Raw genomic sequence first — 14,427 nt, forward strand, 5'->3', positions numbered from 1 at the left:
TGGGACCATGTTCATCACGCACAACATGGTCAGGATGTTCTGTAAGCCTAACCTGTGAGCCCCAGAGGACCTTCTGGACAGTACGTCCCAGGTTTGGGCTCTCAGGGGTGAGGAGAGGCACCCTTGCACATGTAGTCCTTCTCCCACACCAAGCACTGGTGGTGCATCCTCTCTGCTCTGCTCTCGTCTCCCTGCTTGGGAGCCATAGGGTGCTGTGTAGCGACCATCAAAGCTGTTTTTCAAAGGCATGGCTGGCTTGCTGTGCTCTGGGGACCCTTTGCAGCAGGCAAAGAGGACTTGCAGCTGAGAGAAGGGAATTCTCCAGGGGCCAAGGGATGAAGATGGGATTTCCAGACACGTCCGGCCACAGGCCTGACCCTGTGATGTCAGGGGTAGCACTCTGTATCACTTCAGGGAAAATGGATTCATGTCAAGGCAAAGGGAAGGTTTGTGAATCCTTCAACCCCTCTGTGCAAATGCATTTTCACTAAGTGCTTCTGAGGAATATAATCCCCCCGTGCATCTTCAGGGGTCTTGCCATTTTTCCTGGGCGTGGAAAGAGAAGCAATGGATCCAGCTGTCATCTTCTTGGCATGGCAGATGCCGTCTGCCGTCCCCAGCAATAGGGACCCACTCTGCTGAAAGTCAGATTCAGGTTTTACAGTAAGCTGAAAAAGTTGTCTTTGAGTCAGTTATACAGCTGTTCAGATGGCTAGAGAGGATTTTATATAATTTCTCCCAGTAAAATCCTAGTTTTTAGCACAAGTAAAATGCTGTCAGTATCCCGAGAGTTCACTGCTTTTTTATTAATATTGCCTCACAGGGTTTCTCCACAGCAAAGATATTAATTTAGCAAGTTTGTTTCAGTGAGAACTGAAAGAACTGAGTGTACGCATTTCACAAAGTCAGTTTTCCTAATTATTATCTGAGATACTTATTTTTGCTCAAGTTTCTATTCCTCCTTAGAGGATACTGAAGAGAGCTAATCCACTCTGAATATTTTCCCTCACAGATTATTTCTAGTGCTTAGCATTGGAAACTTATCCTTCATTAGGGACTGATCTAGAAGCTATTGAAGTCAATGAAACACTTTTTTTTTTTTTTTCGCATCTGATTTTAGTGAGCACTACACACACATTGAAAGTAAATTGGCTATATGAGTTTGTCTGGGACTGGTGAATCTGCACTTGTTCTGCAATTTAGCACTAAATGGGATGATATTTCACATTTTCCCTGCAAAAGTAGGAAAAGTATCTTCAAATGTCATAAAGATATTCTTTTTCTCTTCCTGTCAAACCAGAGAAGATTAATATTTAAAGAAAAATGTGTAAGGGGCATTTATGGAGAAAGCGTGACTTTGCTTAGATTATTCTCCCAGGCGGGAGTTCCTCTAGGCAGATTTGGTTTGGTTTTCCAGTTTTCCAAAACATTGTAAGACGCAAATTTCTATGTCAAAAAGCATTAGAAAAAATTACCTTGAAGGTCTGTCGGAAACTTATTTTCCACAGATACTATATTATAGATAATGAAAACGAATAGATTAATTGAAATTATTTTCATACTGCTTTGTGTAATGCAAAGATCATCCAACAGCTTTTGTTTCTTTGTTCCTCACCATGTTCTAATTTTAAAGGAATAAGGATTAGAAAGCTGTGCATATACTTTTTACATCCACACGTAAAATATCTTTCTTTCTGTATTTAGAAATATATTTCTAAATATAGAAATGTCAGTATTGTACTGGGTCAGATCTTTAGAATAAGTTCATGAAATGTGACTTCCAGGTGACGCAGAATCATGTTGCTGAGCCAAAGACACCACTTCAGCTCAGTGAGTCCCTTCCTGGGAAATGCCCATAATCTCAACGATTAGTTCCAGATTCCTCCACAATGTTTTCAATAACATCAGCTACGTAAGGCTGTAAGTTTTGCTGGTGCCTCACGTTTGGTCAGCAGCTCCTGTGCCACCAATGTCAATGACAGGTTTGCACAAAGGTGAAGGGCTGTAGCAGTTCAGCCTGTAGGAGATGAACATTATTTTTCCATCAGCTCTTTCCTGTTGCCTTCAGCATCTCATGCTGGGGAAGAAGGGAAGCAGAGTGAGAAAATCTCAACATCGGTGGATGAATGGGGTTGGCCTTTACTCCTCACCTCTCTAGCACAAGAAAAATCTGACCCCAGAAGCATCATGTTGTCCCCCAGCAGTTATGAATTGCTGTATCTCATACTGGAGACCCCAAAAGCCTCTATTGCTACGCTACGTATCAGCTATGATTCAGTACACACAAGTTACGGCTCTGCTGCCTGAAAAATTATGGAGAAAAAGAAACAGGAAAGGAACACAAAGAGATGTCATCTCATATTGCACTTTTTTTTTCACTTTCCTCCTATTGCAGCAAGATTTTTCTTAAAGAAAGATCTGTTTTATTGATGAGGCTTTATTGCAGTACATGACAGCATCTCTCTGGTGGGAGATGGCTAACCTCTCTCCATGAGTACTGAACCACGCAGCTCCAGCCTGTAACAACAGGATGCCAATGACCTGACCTAATGTTGCATCCTTTAAAGACACGCTTAAAGCTTTTTAAGTGTTCTTGGTAAATTAGAAGTAATTATAATTGTTTTATAACTAAATGCAGGCATTTTAAATGCCCAAGGACTTCATTTTATCTTACCAGCTAGAATTGTAACCTGCAGGTTTTCCAATATGTCTGGAAGCTCTTCAGAATTAATCCCAGGCCTCTTTCCTTCCATCCCATTGTTTCTCCTGCTTCACGAAAGCTGTTTGTCCAGGGCTTATTTTCTAAGCCGTTCTTTTTCCTCTTGCAATAGTGCCTGGAAATGAAGTTTCTTCACTATTTAATTCTGCTACTTCCCTGAGTGCAAGGTGACCGGTTTTTGAGTCTTGTTTCTCTGAGCATTTGTTTTAGGAAAGTTATGTCCTTCTGTAATTCTTGCTACCCTTGTTATTTGACTTCTTATCTGCAGGCATTTTCTCAGCCAGTATACAACTTTCTGGCACCAGCCATGTTCTTTCAGAAGAAGCTCTTTGATACCCGTCTGGTATCAAACCATCTCTGTGTGAGACGGTTCGCAGGCCACTGACCAGTGTCCTGAGAACTCTTCTGTATCATGTGACCATTCCTAATTGCCATGCTTGGTGGGCCTTATCCATTTGCATGCATCATTTATGTCCAAAATTTAGTCAGATTATTTCAAGATTCACAACTAATTGCTGCGTAGCTACAAATTCTGTCTGTCTTCAAAAAGAGAGAGGCCTGCAAGGATTTTGTGCACAGATTACTCCCATGACTGGACCTACGTTTATATATAAGGCAACAGTGGAGCAATCTTCCCTTGGATACTGTCAGCATACCTCAAATCCAATCAACAGAATATTTTAGCAAACTATTTAGTCAACGCTAACAGCCAAGTACTGTGCAAGTGAGTTTGTGATGCGGATGGTTGGAGACACATGAGCTTCACTGCAAAAAGGGACATACAAACATCCATCAGCTGAGAACAGTTTTGCATCCCTGTTGCAGTGGTCTGCAGGCGTACGGGGGAGTTACGGGCAATAGGCTCGCACATCTGGGCGCTGAGCTTTGACACTAATCTTGGCATTACGCCTTCATTTAGAGCAGAGTTTCTGGAACGAGGGACTGGTAAAAGTGGCCTCTGAATATGAATTATGTACCAATGAAGGCTCCTAACTTCCCATACAAATGCAGTTTACAGCTGGGTATCCTCACGCTGCTGGAGCTCATGGAACTAGGATTGTGCTGGGGTTTTCCTCTACTACATTACCCATTAATCAAATACTCTTCCACCTTAAAAAGGAATAAAAGCAAACCTTAGACTATAAAAATTACAAATATTATGATACCTAAATTTGAGTAAAAAGCTTATTTCGCAAAGCAAATTAGTTTGGACTGTTGTCTTGAGTTCTCACTAGTTCCCCCTTCCAGAGCTGTCAGTCACGTCTGGCTCCAGGGTCTCAAAGAGATGAAGATGATTGTTGTCAGTTCCATCACAGCTGTAAGTGACAGGAGAGCCCGCAGAGCTGAGGAAGGTGTGGGGAGATAAAATGCACAACTGGCTTTTTACCGCTAATTTATGTAACTGTTTGGGACTCAAGATCCCTAGATTCCCTCCCCGGTCCTGGGAGAGGAACAAAGCCTGGTGGTTACAGGTAGCCCCGTGGGGAGGGACCGACACAGACACAGACACACACAGACACACACACACACTCAACATGTCTGTGCTGGGCAGCTACAAGGTGTGTATTTTGGCCTCTCAAGGGAAGGGCAGCGAACTGTGTGCAATGTAATTTGCTTTTAAGCTATCGGCCGTTAACGACGTCTGCAGGAGGCACCTGACGCAAGGCCCTCGCAGCACGTCCTTCGGCTCCCCAAAGTGGCGACGCCGCGAGGAAGCCAGGAGAGAGTTTAGGAAAACCTGAAGCCGGGCACAGCACGTGCGAAGCTGCGGTGAGCTTCTTGCCGTGCACGGATGCTGTGAGCCGGCAGCGGCCTTGGGTTGGCGGTTGGACTTGGATGATCTTAAAGGTCTTTTCCAACCTTAACGATTCTGTGATTCTGTGCCTCCTCCCCCAGGCCGGGCTCCGCAGGGGCAAATGTTGTGCCAGTGCTCCTGTCATACCCCAGCCGCACTTCCGACGCAGTCCTTGACACGCTCCCGGGGGCTGCAACAAGCCCCTTTGCTGAGGGGTAGATAGCGAAATTTGGCGTGCTACGCCGGGTCAGCAGAAGGCTGCTTTTCACCCTCTTTCTGCCGACAGAGCGGTGGAAGAGCTGGGCCCTGGTGCGAGCATCCCTGCTGCTGCAAGTGAAGAAAAGAGTGAAGAAACGTTAGTACCACATTTAGCTTTATTGAAATTGAACAAATACCTTTTTTAATAAACTCTTTTACAGCAAGTGTAAAATTTTAATGTTTGATTCGTCTTATGTTACAGGTTGTCTTCTTCTGTGTAAGCAAAAATACCTTTTTTTTTTTTTTTTTAATTTTCTACTTTAAAACATGTAGCAAGGATTTGAATAACGCAGATCCGGCACCAAAAGGTAACAGGTTCTGAAAATCACAGTACAGTTTTAAAATTCTTAGGTTATTTAATGATATTTAAAATGATAGCCACTTTGAGTAAAGATATAAATTAGAGGTCTGTAAACAAGTTGTGTTTACCTATAGAGATATTGATTGCAGCTACAATGACAGCAGTAATAGAAACTCAATGCTAAACTGAGCTACACCTTTGAGGAAACAAGTTCTTACTAAGCAGTGTGGTACAGGGTAGCACAATAGGTAAAATACAGTTTGGCACCTCAAGTTGCATGTAAAGTCAGCAGAAATAAAATGAAGTAAGTGCACTGTCTTCCAACAAAAATAAACCAGGCAGTTTCACTGGTTTTGGAGTGTCAACTATCAAATAAATCACATGACACACAAGTTCAACCCCAAAATTACAATTCTAGTAAAGCAAGATAATATTAAAATGCACACCCACAAGGATAGTAAAGTATAAATCGTTTTTTTTCTTTTTTTTATCCTCTCTTGTCAGTAGAAATAATTTACAACCCACAAAAGGACTCCTTGGTGAAACCTCTAACTACAGACATGGTCATGGAATGTAGCTCGGTAGACTTGTTTCAAATAGAAAGGCAACATTATCCTGAAAAAGTTTGGTCCTCTTATAACTCACTGTACTGTAGCCACCACAGTCTCTTGACAGATGTTTTACGAGAATTGTTTGTTTTCTGATTCTCTTGTGTTTTGAAAGATAATATCTTGATGATAAAGCTGGGTAAAATTTGGCCCCATTTGCAGATGTCTGATCAATGCTGAATCTGGAAGAACAACACTGAGAGTACATAGGGGGAACCCTCATTGACTGGTCTCATGGCATATTTTTTTATGCAATCACTTTTCCTTTTGCACTTCATTTCCCCTTTGTTCATTTTTTCTTCAGTGTCCTGGGAGGGGAAAGAAAATCTTAGTCTGAATGACAGAAAGACATTTCACTGTTTATTTACATGTGGGTCACTTTGGCTAAGAAGTCCTGGTGAACCAGAGTTGCCTATTTCTTGTGAATGTCCTCATGCCGTATAATTTTGTATGTAATCCAGTAAAAGATGTTGAAAATGAGGAAGGCGAGTGGGAATGCAGCACGGGATATTGTATCAATCCTTTTTGCACGGTCAACAAACTTCTTTTTGATGGAATCTGAATCCTTTGGTGGTGCCGGAGGCGGGTTGGGTGGAGTAGCCTTGACTGCTGTGCCATCTTTGACTTGGAGGCAGTGACCCATGCCATAGCCACTAAAATTGAATCGACTGTCACGAGTAACTTCATCTTCCTGGGGGATAAAGAAGATAAATAAGACACACAATCACCTGCCTATCGAGCACGCCCTATACTTGCACAGTTGAGGTGCACCCCTTCAAAGCACTGAAGCAAATTAGCTGGTTAAGCTATGGTACAAAGTCCGCATTTCAAAGACAAGCAAGGAATGAAAACTCACATAAAAATACATGGAAATTAGATGACTGCCAGTGTTTGTGAATCAGAACTTTAATTTTTCTGGCTCTGACTAAATCAAGTACCCTGAGCTGCAAGCTGTAATCCAACCCCATAAGGAAGAGATCTGACTCCACTTAATTTTTGTTTAGTTTTTTAGTTTTTTTTTTAGAACTTTAATTTTTTAGTACTCTGACTAAATCAAGTACCCTGAGCTGCAAGCTGTAATCCAACCCCATAAGGAAGAGATCTGACTCCACAGGTTTCTCATCGCTCTCCTTGGGCTTGCTGTAGGGAGGAACCATCGCCATGTTGGTAGGAGGGAGCCTGCTCTGGCCAGGTTGAATTGAATGACCCAGAGATCCACAGGCCCAAGCTCATGGCAATGTGTATCCATGTCTCAATGTAACTGCAGCCTAACACCATCATCTCTGATCTATGAAACGAGGATAGAGCATGGCCCCTCCTTGCTTACAGGAGCACTTTGAGAATCAATACTTCAAAGCGCACTGAGCACTTGGATTTAGTGGTAACGGGGAGTTAGGTGCAATAGCGTGAGCTAATAGACACCACCTTCCAGAAATCCATTCTCACTCTTGTATGAGTAGGCAATATTTGTTTTTGGAGGGGTGAGCAACTACCATGGAACTTTTATCACCATGATAACTGTGTGATGAAAGGTTTGTGATTGTGCTGGTCAGCACTGTCACACTGCCATTTCTCCTGTCTGATAGCACAATAATACACAAGTGAACAGTTACTGGCAGCCCTCCGTAAACGATTCAAACCCAACAAACAAGCAGCTCTGATCTTTTCCATTCCAGCAGGGAAGAACTGTAGGTCCAGCAGCTTGCCCTAGTTAAAGGTCTTCTCTTTGACCGACAAATACTTCATTGTTGACTTAAAATGACTACTTCTTGGGTTCACAAGGAGCCCACTCCCTCACAGGGAATACTCCCTCATCTCTCTCACTAAACCACAGCCTTCTGATCTTAACAGAGAATCAGAGACTGCAAGAAAAAAAACATCACAGCAGCAAGATATTGAATAAGGAGTACATTTGTTGAACTTGGGGGTGGGGAGGGAGGATAATTTACACCTATTCAGGATGTAAATCACTGCTCCTTCACAGAAGCACCTCTTTCAATAATTGCATTTTTCTCTCTCCTCAGCTCCGACATTTGAATATATCACCAGGCTTGCTCTCCTTACCTTGGAGCTGACACACAAACATGAATAACCAGTAGCGTGATCCAACTCTACCAAATAAGAAATAGTCACTCTGACTGCTTATGACATTGAGTGCTTTTGGAAGGAGGATAGGCAGTAAACAGTGCTCTGGAGCCCCTGTCACTTCAGCCTGAGGACTATTCTACAGAGTACTTGTAAGCAGGTGGAAAATTGTGGTATTGAATGGCTGTTTGAGCACTTATCCAAGGTTTATACCCCTTTTATTTCAAAAGCTTGCCATCATTAAGAAAAAGAAGCACGGTCCTCTCCTTTTTCAATTTTATTTCTTTACAGTTTGCACTCCCTCATTGAAAAATCTGAAATTCTGCTTGTCGTAGTGATTATATATATGTAAAGTATTTTAAAGATGAACCCACTGAGACCTCAGTTCTGGATAGTCTTATAGGCAAGGTTTCTCTTGCATGACTTATTAACACCACAGAGTGCCCCAATAATACGCGGAGCCATCTCCTTCACAGCGCTTTCCCTTTTACTGAGTTTGAAGGATAAATGCATGCCCAGGACACAAGAGGTGATCAAAAAGGGTAACAGATTTTCAACAGCTGTGTTGCCATATGTACTTCATTCATTTTTAAAAAATTTAATTTCTGTTACTCCTGAGGGATGTATGGGAGGAAAAAAAAAATGTACTGATCTCAAAGCAGGGTTTGCAGAGTCCCGACTTCCACCATGCCCTGCTGTGTCGCAACTTTGTCGTGCGGAGCTAATTCATTCATCTTCAATGTCACAGCCCTGCTTTTGAATTTACACTGTTGTAACTTGAGCGGGAAGCCATCTAAGATTAGGGACAGGGATATTTGAATCACTTTCAGGTCTTAAGCTCCCAACCTGTAGCTGTCAGGAGCCACTCATTTCCCAATGGGATTTAGAGCCTTGCTTTTCCCCCCATAGACAGTTGGCTGTGCCACTTCTTTCTCACAACACCCAGAGGGAAGTGTGTCCAGTCCCCACGCTATTTTTTTATTTAGGACTTGCAGTAGATGCTGATTTACCTTGGATACAAGAGATACAGAAATCACCTGGGGTGTGAGGAGCATGTGCTTGGTCTCCTCCTCTGCTTGAGCAGATTTGAGTCCCTTCTCCCCAGTAAATCTCTTCACTGGCTTGTTACCTGTTCTCCCAACATGGAACTGTTTGCTGTTTGCAAAAAAGTCTGTGTTTATGTAGCCTTGTTCCCACCTGTATCAGAAAAACTTTTTTCAAAGACTAAATAATTAATTAAGAGAATGGCACCGTGTTCCTACCCTGCCACTTGTTTCTATGTTTGATATTACACTCTTACAAAAACTTAGCACTGGTGACACCTAAGCTGTAACTGTTGCAACCATCTAAGTGCCACTGGAAACAAGCAAAGCCACAGTCCTTACAGCCCCACCTCTAGCCCTGGAGGTACCACAGCTCCATAACCACCATGTGATTTTCAGCAGTAAAATCCCCCAGGAGGCAAAGGGCCTTTGCAGTCTGGCACCTACCGGCCTGCCCTCTGAGCGCTGCCAGCCACTGCAGTCTCACAAGCAGGACCTGACCCCATCAGAGCTCTCCCACCTGACCAGACATCACCTGAAAGACCTCAGGGTGGTGATGTCTCTGCCCTTTCTGATGAAATTGGCCAATACTGTTGAAAATTAACAACGAAACCCTGCAGAGATCAAGACCTGCATGTATGTGCTAGAAGGATACTTTTCCCAGGAGACTGCAGAGTCAGGTTTGTGTCCTGTTGGTCCTCTGAGCCCTTAAACTGGTTTCACCCAAAATGAAACAGCGGAGACAGAAAGACTTCCTCCCTGCTGCTGAGGGGAGCTGGGGGTCAACCCAAGTGCTGGAACTTCATTTTCCACGCTGCTTGTGGGATAGCTCACTCTGGCGTGGACCATGCCAACAAGCTTTCTCCCAGATGAACCTGCTCCACTGGGGACTAACTACACACTACAGTCATGAGCCATGTGGTGATAGCTGGCCTCAGGAACAATACAATCCCCTATGTGATTTACTTTAGCAGTACAGATGTAGTTTAAAAAACTGCCTCTAAAATACCATAATATTATGGCAAAACTACAATTTGACATTTCAGATTATTTTCCAACGTTCTGTTACATATAAAGGATTTTGGGGAATAGTCATGGAGAAAGAAAACCAAATTTAGATCCTTTAACAAAAAGAACACTTTTTTTTCATGTTTCAAAAGAAGAACTGACCTCAAGTTCCTTCCATTAACACAGTGGATATGTCTTCCTTTAACCTAGAGGCTTGGTGAACTACTGGGCAACCTACCTAGGGACCTTCTGGTGGGGTTGCAGGGTCATTCTTCATTCAGTCATATTCAGTTCATACCATCTGACATACCCTACCATGGAGACTCATCCAAAAACAGTCTTCAACCTGTGCTGTCCATCAGCTTAGCCCCTGATAAACTGGTCAAAGTGACTTTGCAAACATTTCTACCATTATTTTAAGCAGATTATACATAAAACTTACTCATTTTAAACTGGACAGGAACTCACTTGCTTAAATCCTAGGCTATTTATGTTTTTACAGGTTTTAAAACCAAAATCAAAGAACAGCTGGAAGCCATTGGACATCAACTGGAGTGGCAGAATCCACTGCCATTGAAGTCATTGACTTTATCCTTCTAAAAGGATGTGAAGTTAGTCTTGCATAATACATAGTCATAACTCAATCCGTCCTTGATAAAGACATAGGTAGAAGGGTCACAAGCTAGGAAGAGAAATAGAAAAGAAATAAATAGCAAGATGAAAGTGTTCTTTTGCTGGTTTCCTCCTTTCATATGTTCACACTCCTGAGTATTTTAGAAGAATTATCCTTTGAAAACTAATTACATTTTCTGAGATTGGATAAATGCTTTCTACAGATGCTTTTTCAACAGTATAGGTTTATATGTATTCTCTTATGGTGTCATAATGAACATGCTTAGGTGTTAGCTTTAAACAATTTTCATCAAACAAGAATTACAGACTCAATTTTTAATTTCCATTTATGAATTTAGTAAATTTCTGTGCTTTACAAAGTAATGGCATTACATTCTCTTGACTTATCTTTACAGTAGGCAACAGGTAAATTGGGGGATTTATACTGCTGACATGGTTTTCTTTTTTCATCTTCCATCTTTGTAAAGCTTTTATTTTTATTCCATCAGGTCTAGAATGTAATTCATACTACCAGCTTCACACCAAAGCAATCAGGAATGGGAAAAGTACTTCAGAAAATCTAGTCTATTCAATGCCTTGCATGCACAGCTTTCTGTACAATGCATTCTGAAGTGTTTTGTCCTGACCACTTTTAAATGCTTATTGTCAGCATTGACTCAGTTTTAACAATGAGGAAAATGAGAGAGAGGCTGGCTTCAAACAGTGTATTTAATTTACTCTCTGATGTGATTTATTTGTTTAATTTTGCTATTCTTTTTCTAACATATGGCGGGCAAACGATTTAAAAGACTACCTGGTTTAATTAAATTTCAAGGACATAGGAGATTAATTTTAGGTATAGGGTGGAGAACATAATTTTCCTTTTGGCATTCATAAGCACAAAGTTAAAAACCCACAATAAGTTCAGACTTGAATACAAAATAGAATCAATAGGAATTAGGTACCAAAATAGCTTTGGAGACTGAATTCCTAAATCATCTTTATGATTTTGAGACACCTCCCATCTCTCTGTACTTTACATAATTCACGGTGTGGTTTTGCAAAGACAGTTGTGCTCACATGGTTTCAGTTCTCGGGAGTCATTAAGTATGTGGATGAACGTAGTTCAGCTGAGAAACATGTTCAGATTTTCAAATCCTCTTTGGTTCCCCACTGAAGGCTCCTACAAAGCTACACTGCCAGGATACAAGAGGGAAGGTCCTTTCATAGATTAACTGTTTTAAAGGCAGTAATGGAGTTTAGGAGTAAAAGATCGATTTAATAACTGAGGGATTCACGGGAGGGAATCCCCAAGAATCTGTGCCAGCCCCAGTAACAAGGAAGAGATTTATAAATGAGATGGGACAAAGGTTCCCAAGGGAAGGTACGCAGGTGAAACAGGCTATTCAAAGTGGACAAAGCTAAGCCAGGCTTTCCGGGAGGATTTCTAAATGCTGAGTAAGTAACAAATTGGCAGTAAATGAAATACAGGGTTGGTAAGAGCAAGGTAAAGCACACATAACCCTAACTATACATAGACAAGTAATGGGCTCAAAAATGGTTCTTTCCCAGATGGAAGTTTGGGGAATTACCACGTAGATGGTTCTGACAATATTAGTCCTCCGCTAAGCAGCAGTCAGGCAACTGGCAAACGAAACGAAAAACGTCATTCTGCCACTTTATCCACTCACAGTGTGATCAGGTTTTGAACACAAGGAGCATTTCTGGTCACTCAAACTCAGTAAAGACATAGCAGAATTAGATAAAATACAAAAAGGAGCAGCAAGGTTGATAAAAGACTTTTTCTGCATGAGGCGAAACAAAGTAGATGAGATCTCTTCATCTTAGAAAAGCTGTGTTTGGAGGACAACATCACAGAGATCAGAAAATCATGATGAAAATAAATGGAAAGGAAATAAGTGGGTTATCTTTTTTGGGGGGTGGTTGTGTTTTTTTCAGTGCAGGAAATAGGATAAGACACATTACCATCGTGAAGGAGAAAGGGAGAATTTATTTTTTAAAAGGAAGTTATCTTTCATTTATGTGTGTAAATTGTTTTGTGAGAACATTTCAGAAAATGGAAAGAGCACAACGGCACAGATTCATAGGTCCATGTGCAGCTGTTGAAAGTGCAACCTAATTCATGCAAAACTGCATCCTTGGATGCTTATTTTCAGAAGACATAAAATTCCTTCTAGGTTTGTCTTGGAACTTTTAAATACAATTTGTCTCAATATCCATGCTGACCACTGCTGGAGAAAGGACCCTGGAACAGAAACCATTCCTCTCACTGAATACAACATGTCCTATGGGAATTCAGGTCTTCCACCTCTTGATAAACATGCCAGGAGCTGAAGCCAATATTGAAATGTCCTGCATTTCCCCTCATTTTTAGTTCTTTGAGCATTATGTTTTCCTTTTCACATTGTTCTGCCTTGAGGCTAAATCCTGCTGATACAGAAAGAGATGACTCTTACATAGCAAATCTATGTGTCCCAGTTTCTTAGATGGGGTAAAAGGGAAGATGGAGCAAGCTCTGGTGGCATTTGGTAATAAAGAGGTCAGTAACAAACTTCTCTGGCTTGTTCCACCCTGAAGAGCTCTGGATCTCAGCTCAGCTAAGCCAGATATGTAGACCCCACTCCTCCTTAATCCAGGATTTAGAGGAGCAAAAAGTGATATAAAATGGTCAGTTTCTCACCTCAATCCTGCCCAAAGTTAAGACCAAACACTTCCCAGAATTTGGCCTAAGTATTGTTTTTCCTAAATATTCACCAAGTTATTTCATCAAAAACATAAACAGTCTCTGAGTGATCCTACTGCGTGATGCTGTTCCGTCAGGACTCACAGTTCTGTGTGTGTGACAGTGGCATTCACCCCTTTTCTACCTCTCTTAACACAGATTTTCCTGCTCACTGAAGTTTGTTTTTTCTCTCATTTGGACACTCATGCCTTATAAAATCTAAGTAAAACAGACCTTTTATTAAAAATAGCACCACCATTTTAATTAATGGAAGATAAATTGGTCATTGTTGTCTTTGGTAAGGGTTTCCAATGGACAAATTTAGGTTTGTTTTAGAAAGCTGTGTTTAATAATACCTCCTATCTCAAATAAACAGCAGAAGAATCTCTGAAGAATGAGTCATTTACTCATTCTGTAAGAACAGCAAGTGAACCGTTGTTAATACTATAATGAAATGGTAGTTAACTTGGCTTTGCCCTCTTTGAGTAGGAATTGCACATTATCCAAGTGAAAGAGTAACATAATTTAAACATGTTGTGGAGAAAAATATTTTCATAGCTTGAAAAAATCTTTAAGTGGAATCTAAATTTTTCAAGGATTACTTAATAATAAAGATTATACCGTCAGTAAGGGTGATCAGTTTGTTAGAAAAAAAAAAGATTTTCCTTTTTCTTTAGTAATGCAAGGCTTCTTTCTCTCGATTTTTGCAAATGCAGTTGATGTAAATTTCACAGAATCACAGAAACGTTAAGGTTGGAAAAGACCTTTAAGATCATCAAGTCCAACCATTAACCCAACACCACCACGCCCACTAAACCATGTCCTGAAGCACCACGTCTACATGTTTTTTGAACACTTCCAGTGGTGGTGACTCCACCACCTTCCTGGGCAGCCTGTTCCAATTTCTTATTTAATTTAATGTTTTATATATAATATAATTAGTATTTTAATTCTGGGGGAGGGAAGGAGAACAAGATGAACTGCTGTTTTGCAAAGCATCATGGATGTTATGATAGAGAGTTAAAACTCCTAAATAACAGCAGATCTATTCCTGACACAGTGTCTTCGTTTCCCTTTGTTTTAAATGAAAGTAATGCCTTAAAATATCCAGACACAGTGATCTGTGAGTGTCTTGTAAACACTGGATATTAAATCCACTCAGGACAGTGAAGTCTGGAGACTTGACTGCTCTTGGGTAACTCTCTGCCAGCCTCTCTCTGATGAAAGCAGAGGCTGGCCCGGTTCTCACTGGGGA

The 14,427-nt window shown here is 41.2% G+C and overlaps 1 protein-coding gene across 1 annotated transcript in view; it reads right to left on the reverse strand.

Annotated features, from left to right (window-relative positions):
• Window positions 1-6,093: 6,093 nt before the first annotated feature.
• Window positions 6,094-14,427, reverse strand: part of LOC104623568 (glycine receptor subunit alpha-2-like) — a gene marked incomplete at its 5' end in the record, with an annotated part of 27,147 nt that continues 18,813 nt past the window's right edge. Inside the window, one exon of the mRNA XM_010290698.1 lies at window positions 6,094-6,372. Within this exon, the coding sequence (XP_010289000.1) occupies window positions 6,094-6,372 (279 nt within the window). The remainder of the gene's footprint in view (window positions 6,373-14,427) is intronic.

This window comes from Phaethon lepturus, unplaced genomic scaffold (genome assembly GCF_000687285.1).
Source record: "Phaethon lepturus isolate BGI_N335 unplaced genomic scaffold, ASM68728v1 scaffold1277, whole genome shotgun sequence".
Lineage (NCBI taxonomy): Eukaryota > Metazoa > Chordata > Aves > Phaethontiformes > Phaethontidae > Phaethon > Phaethon lepturus.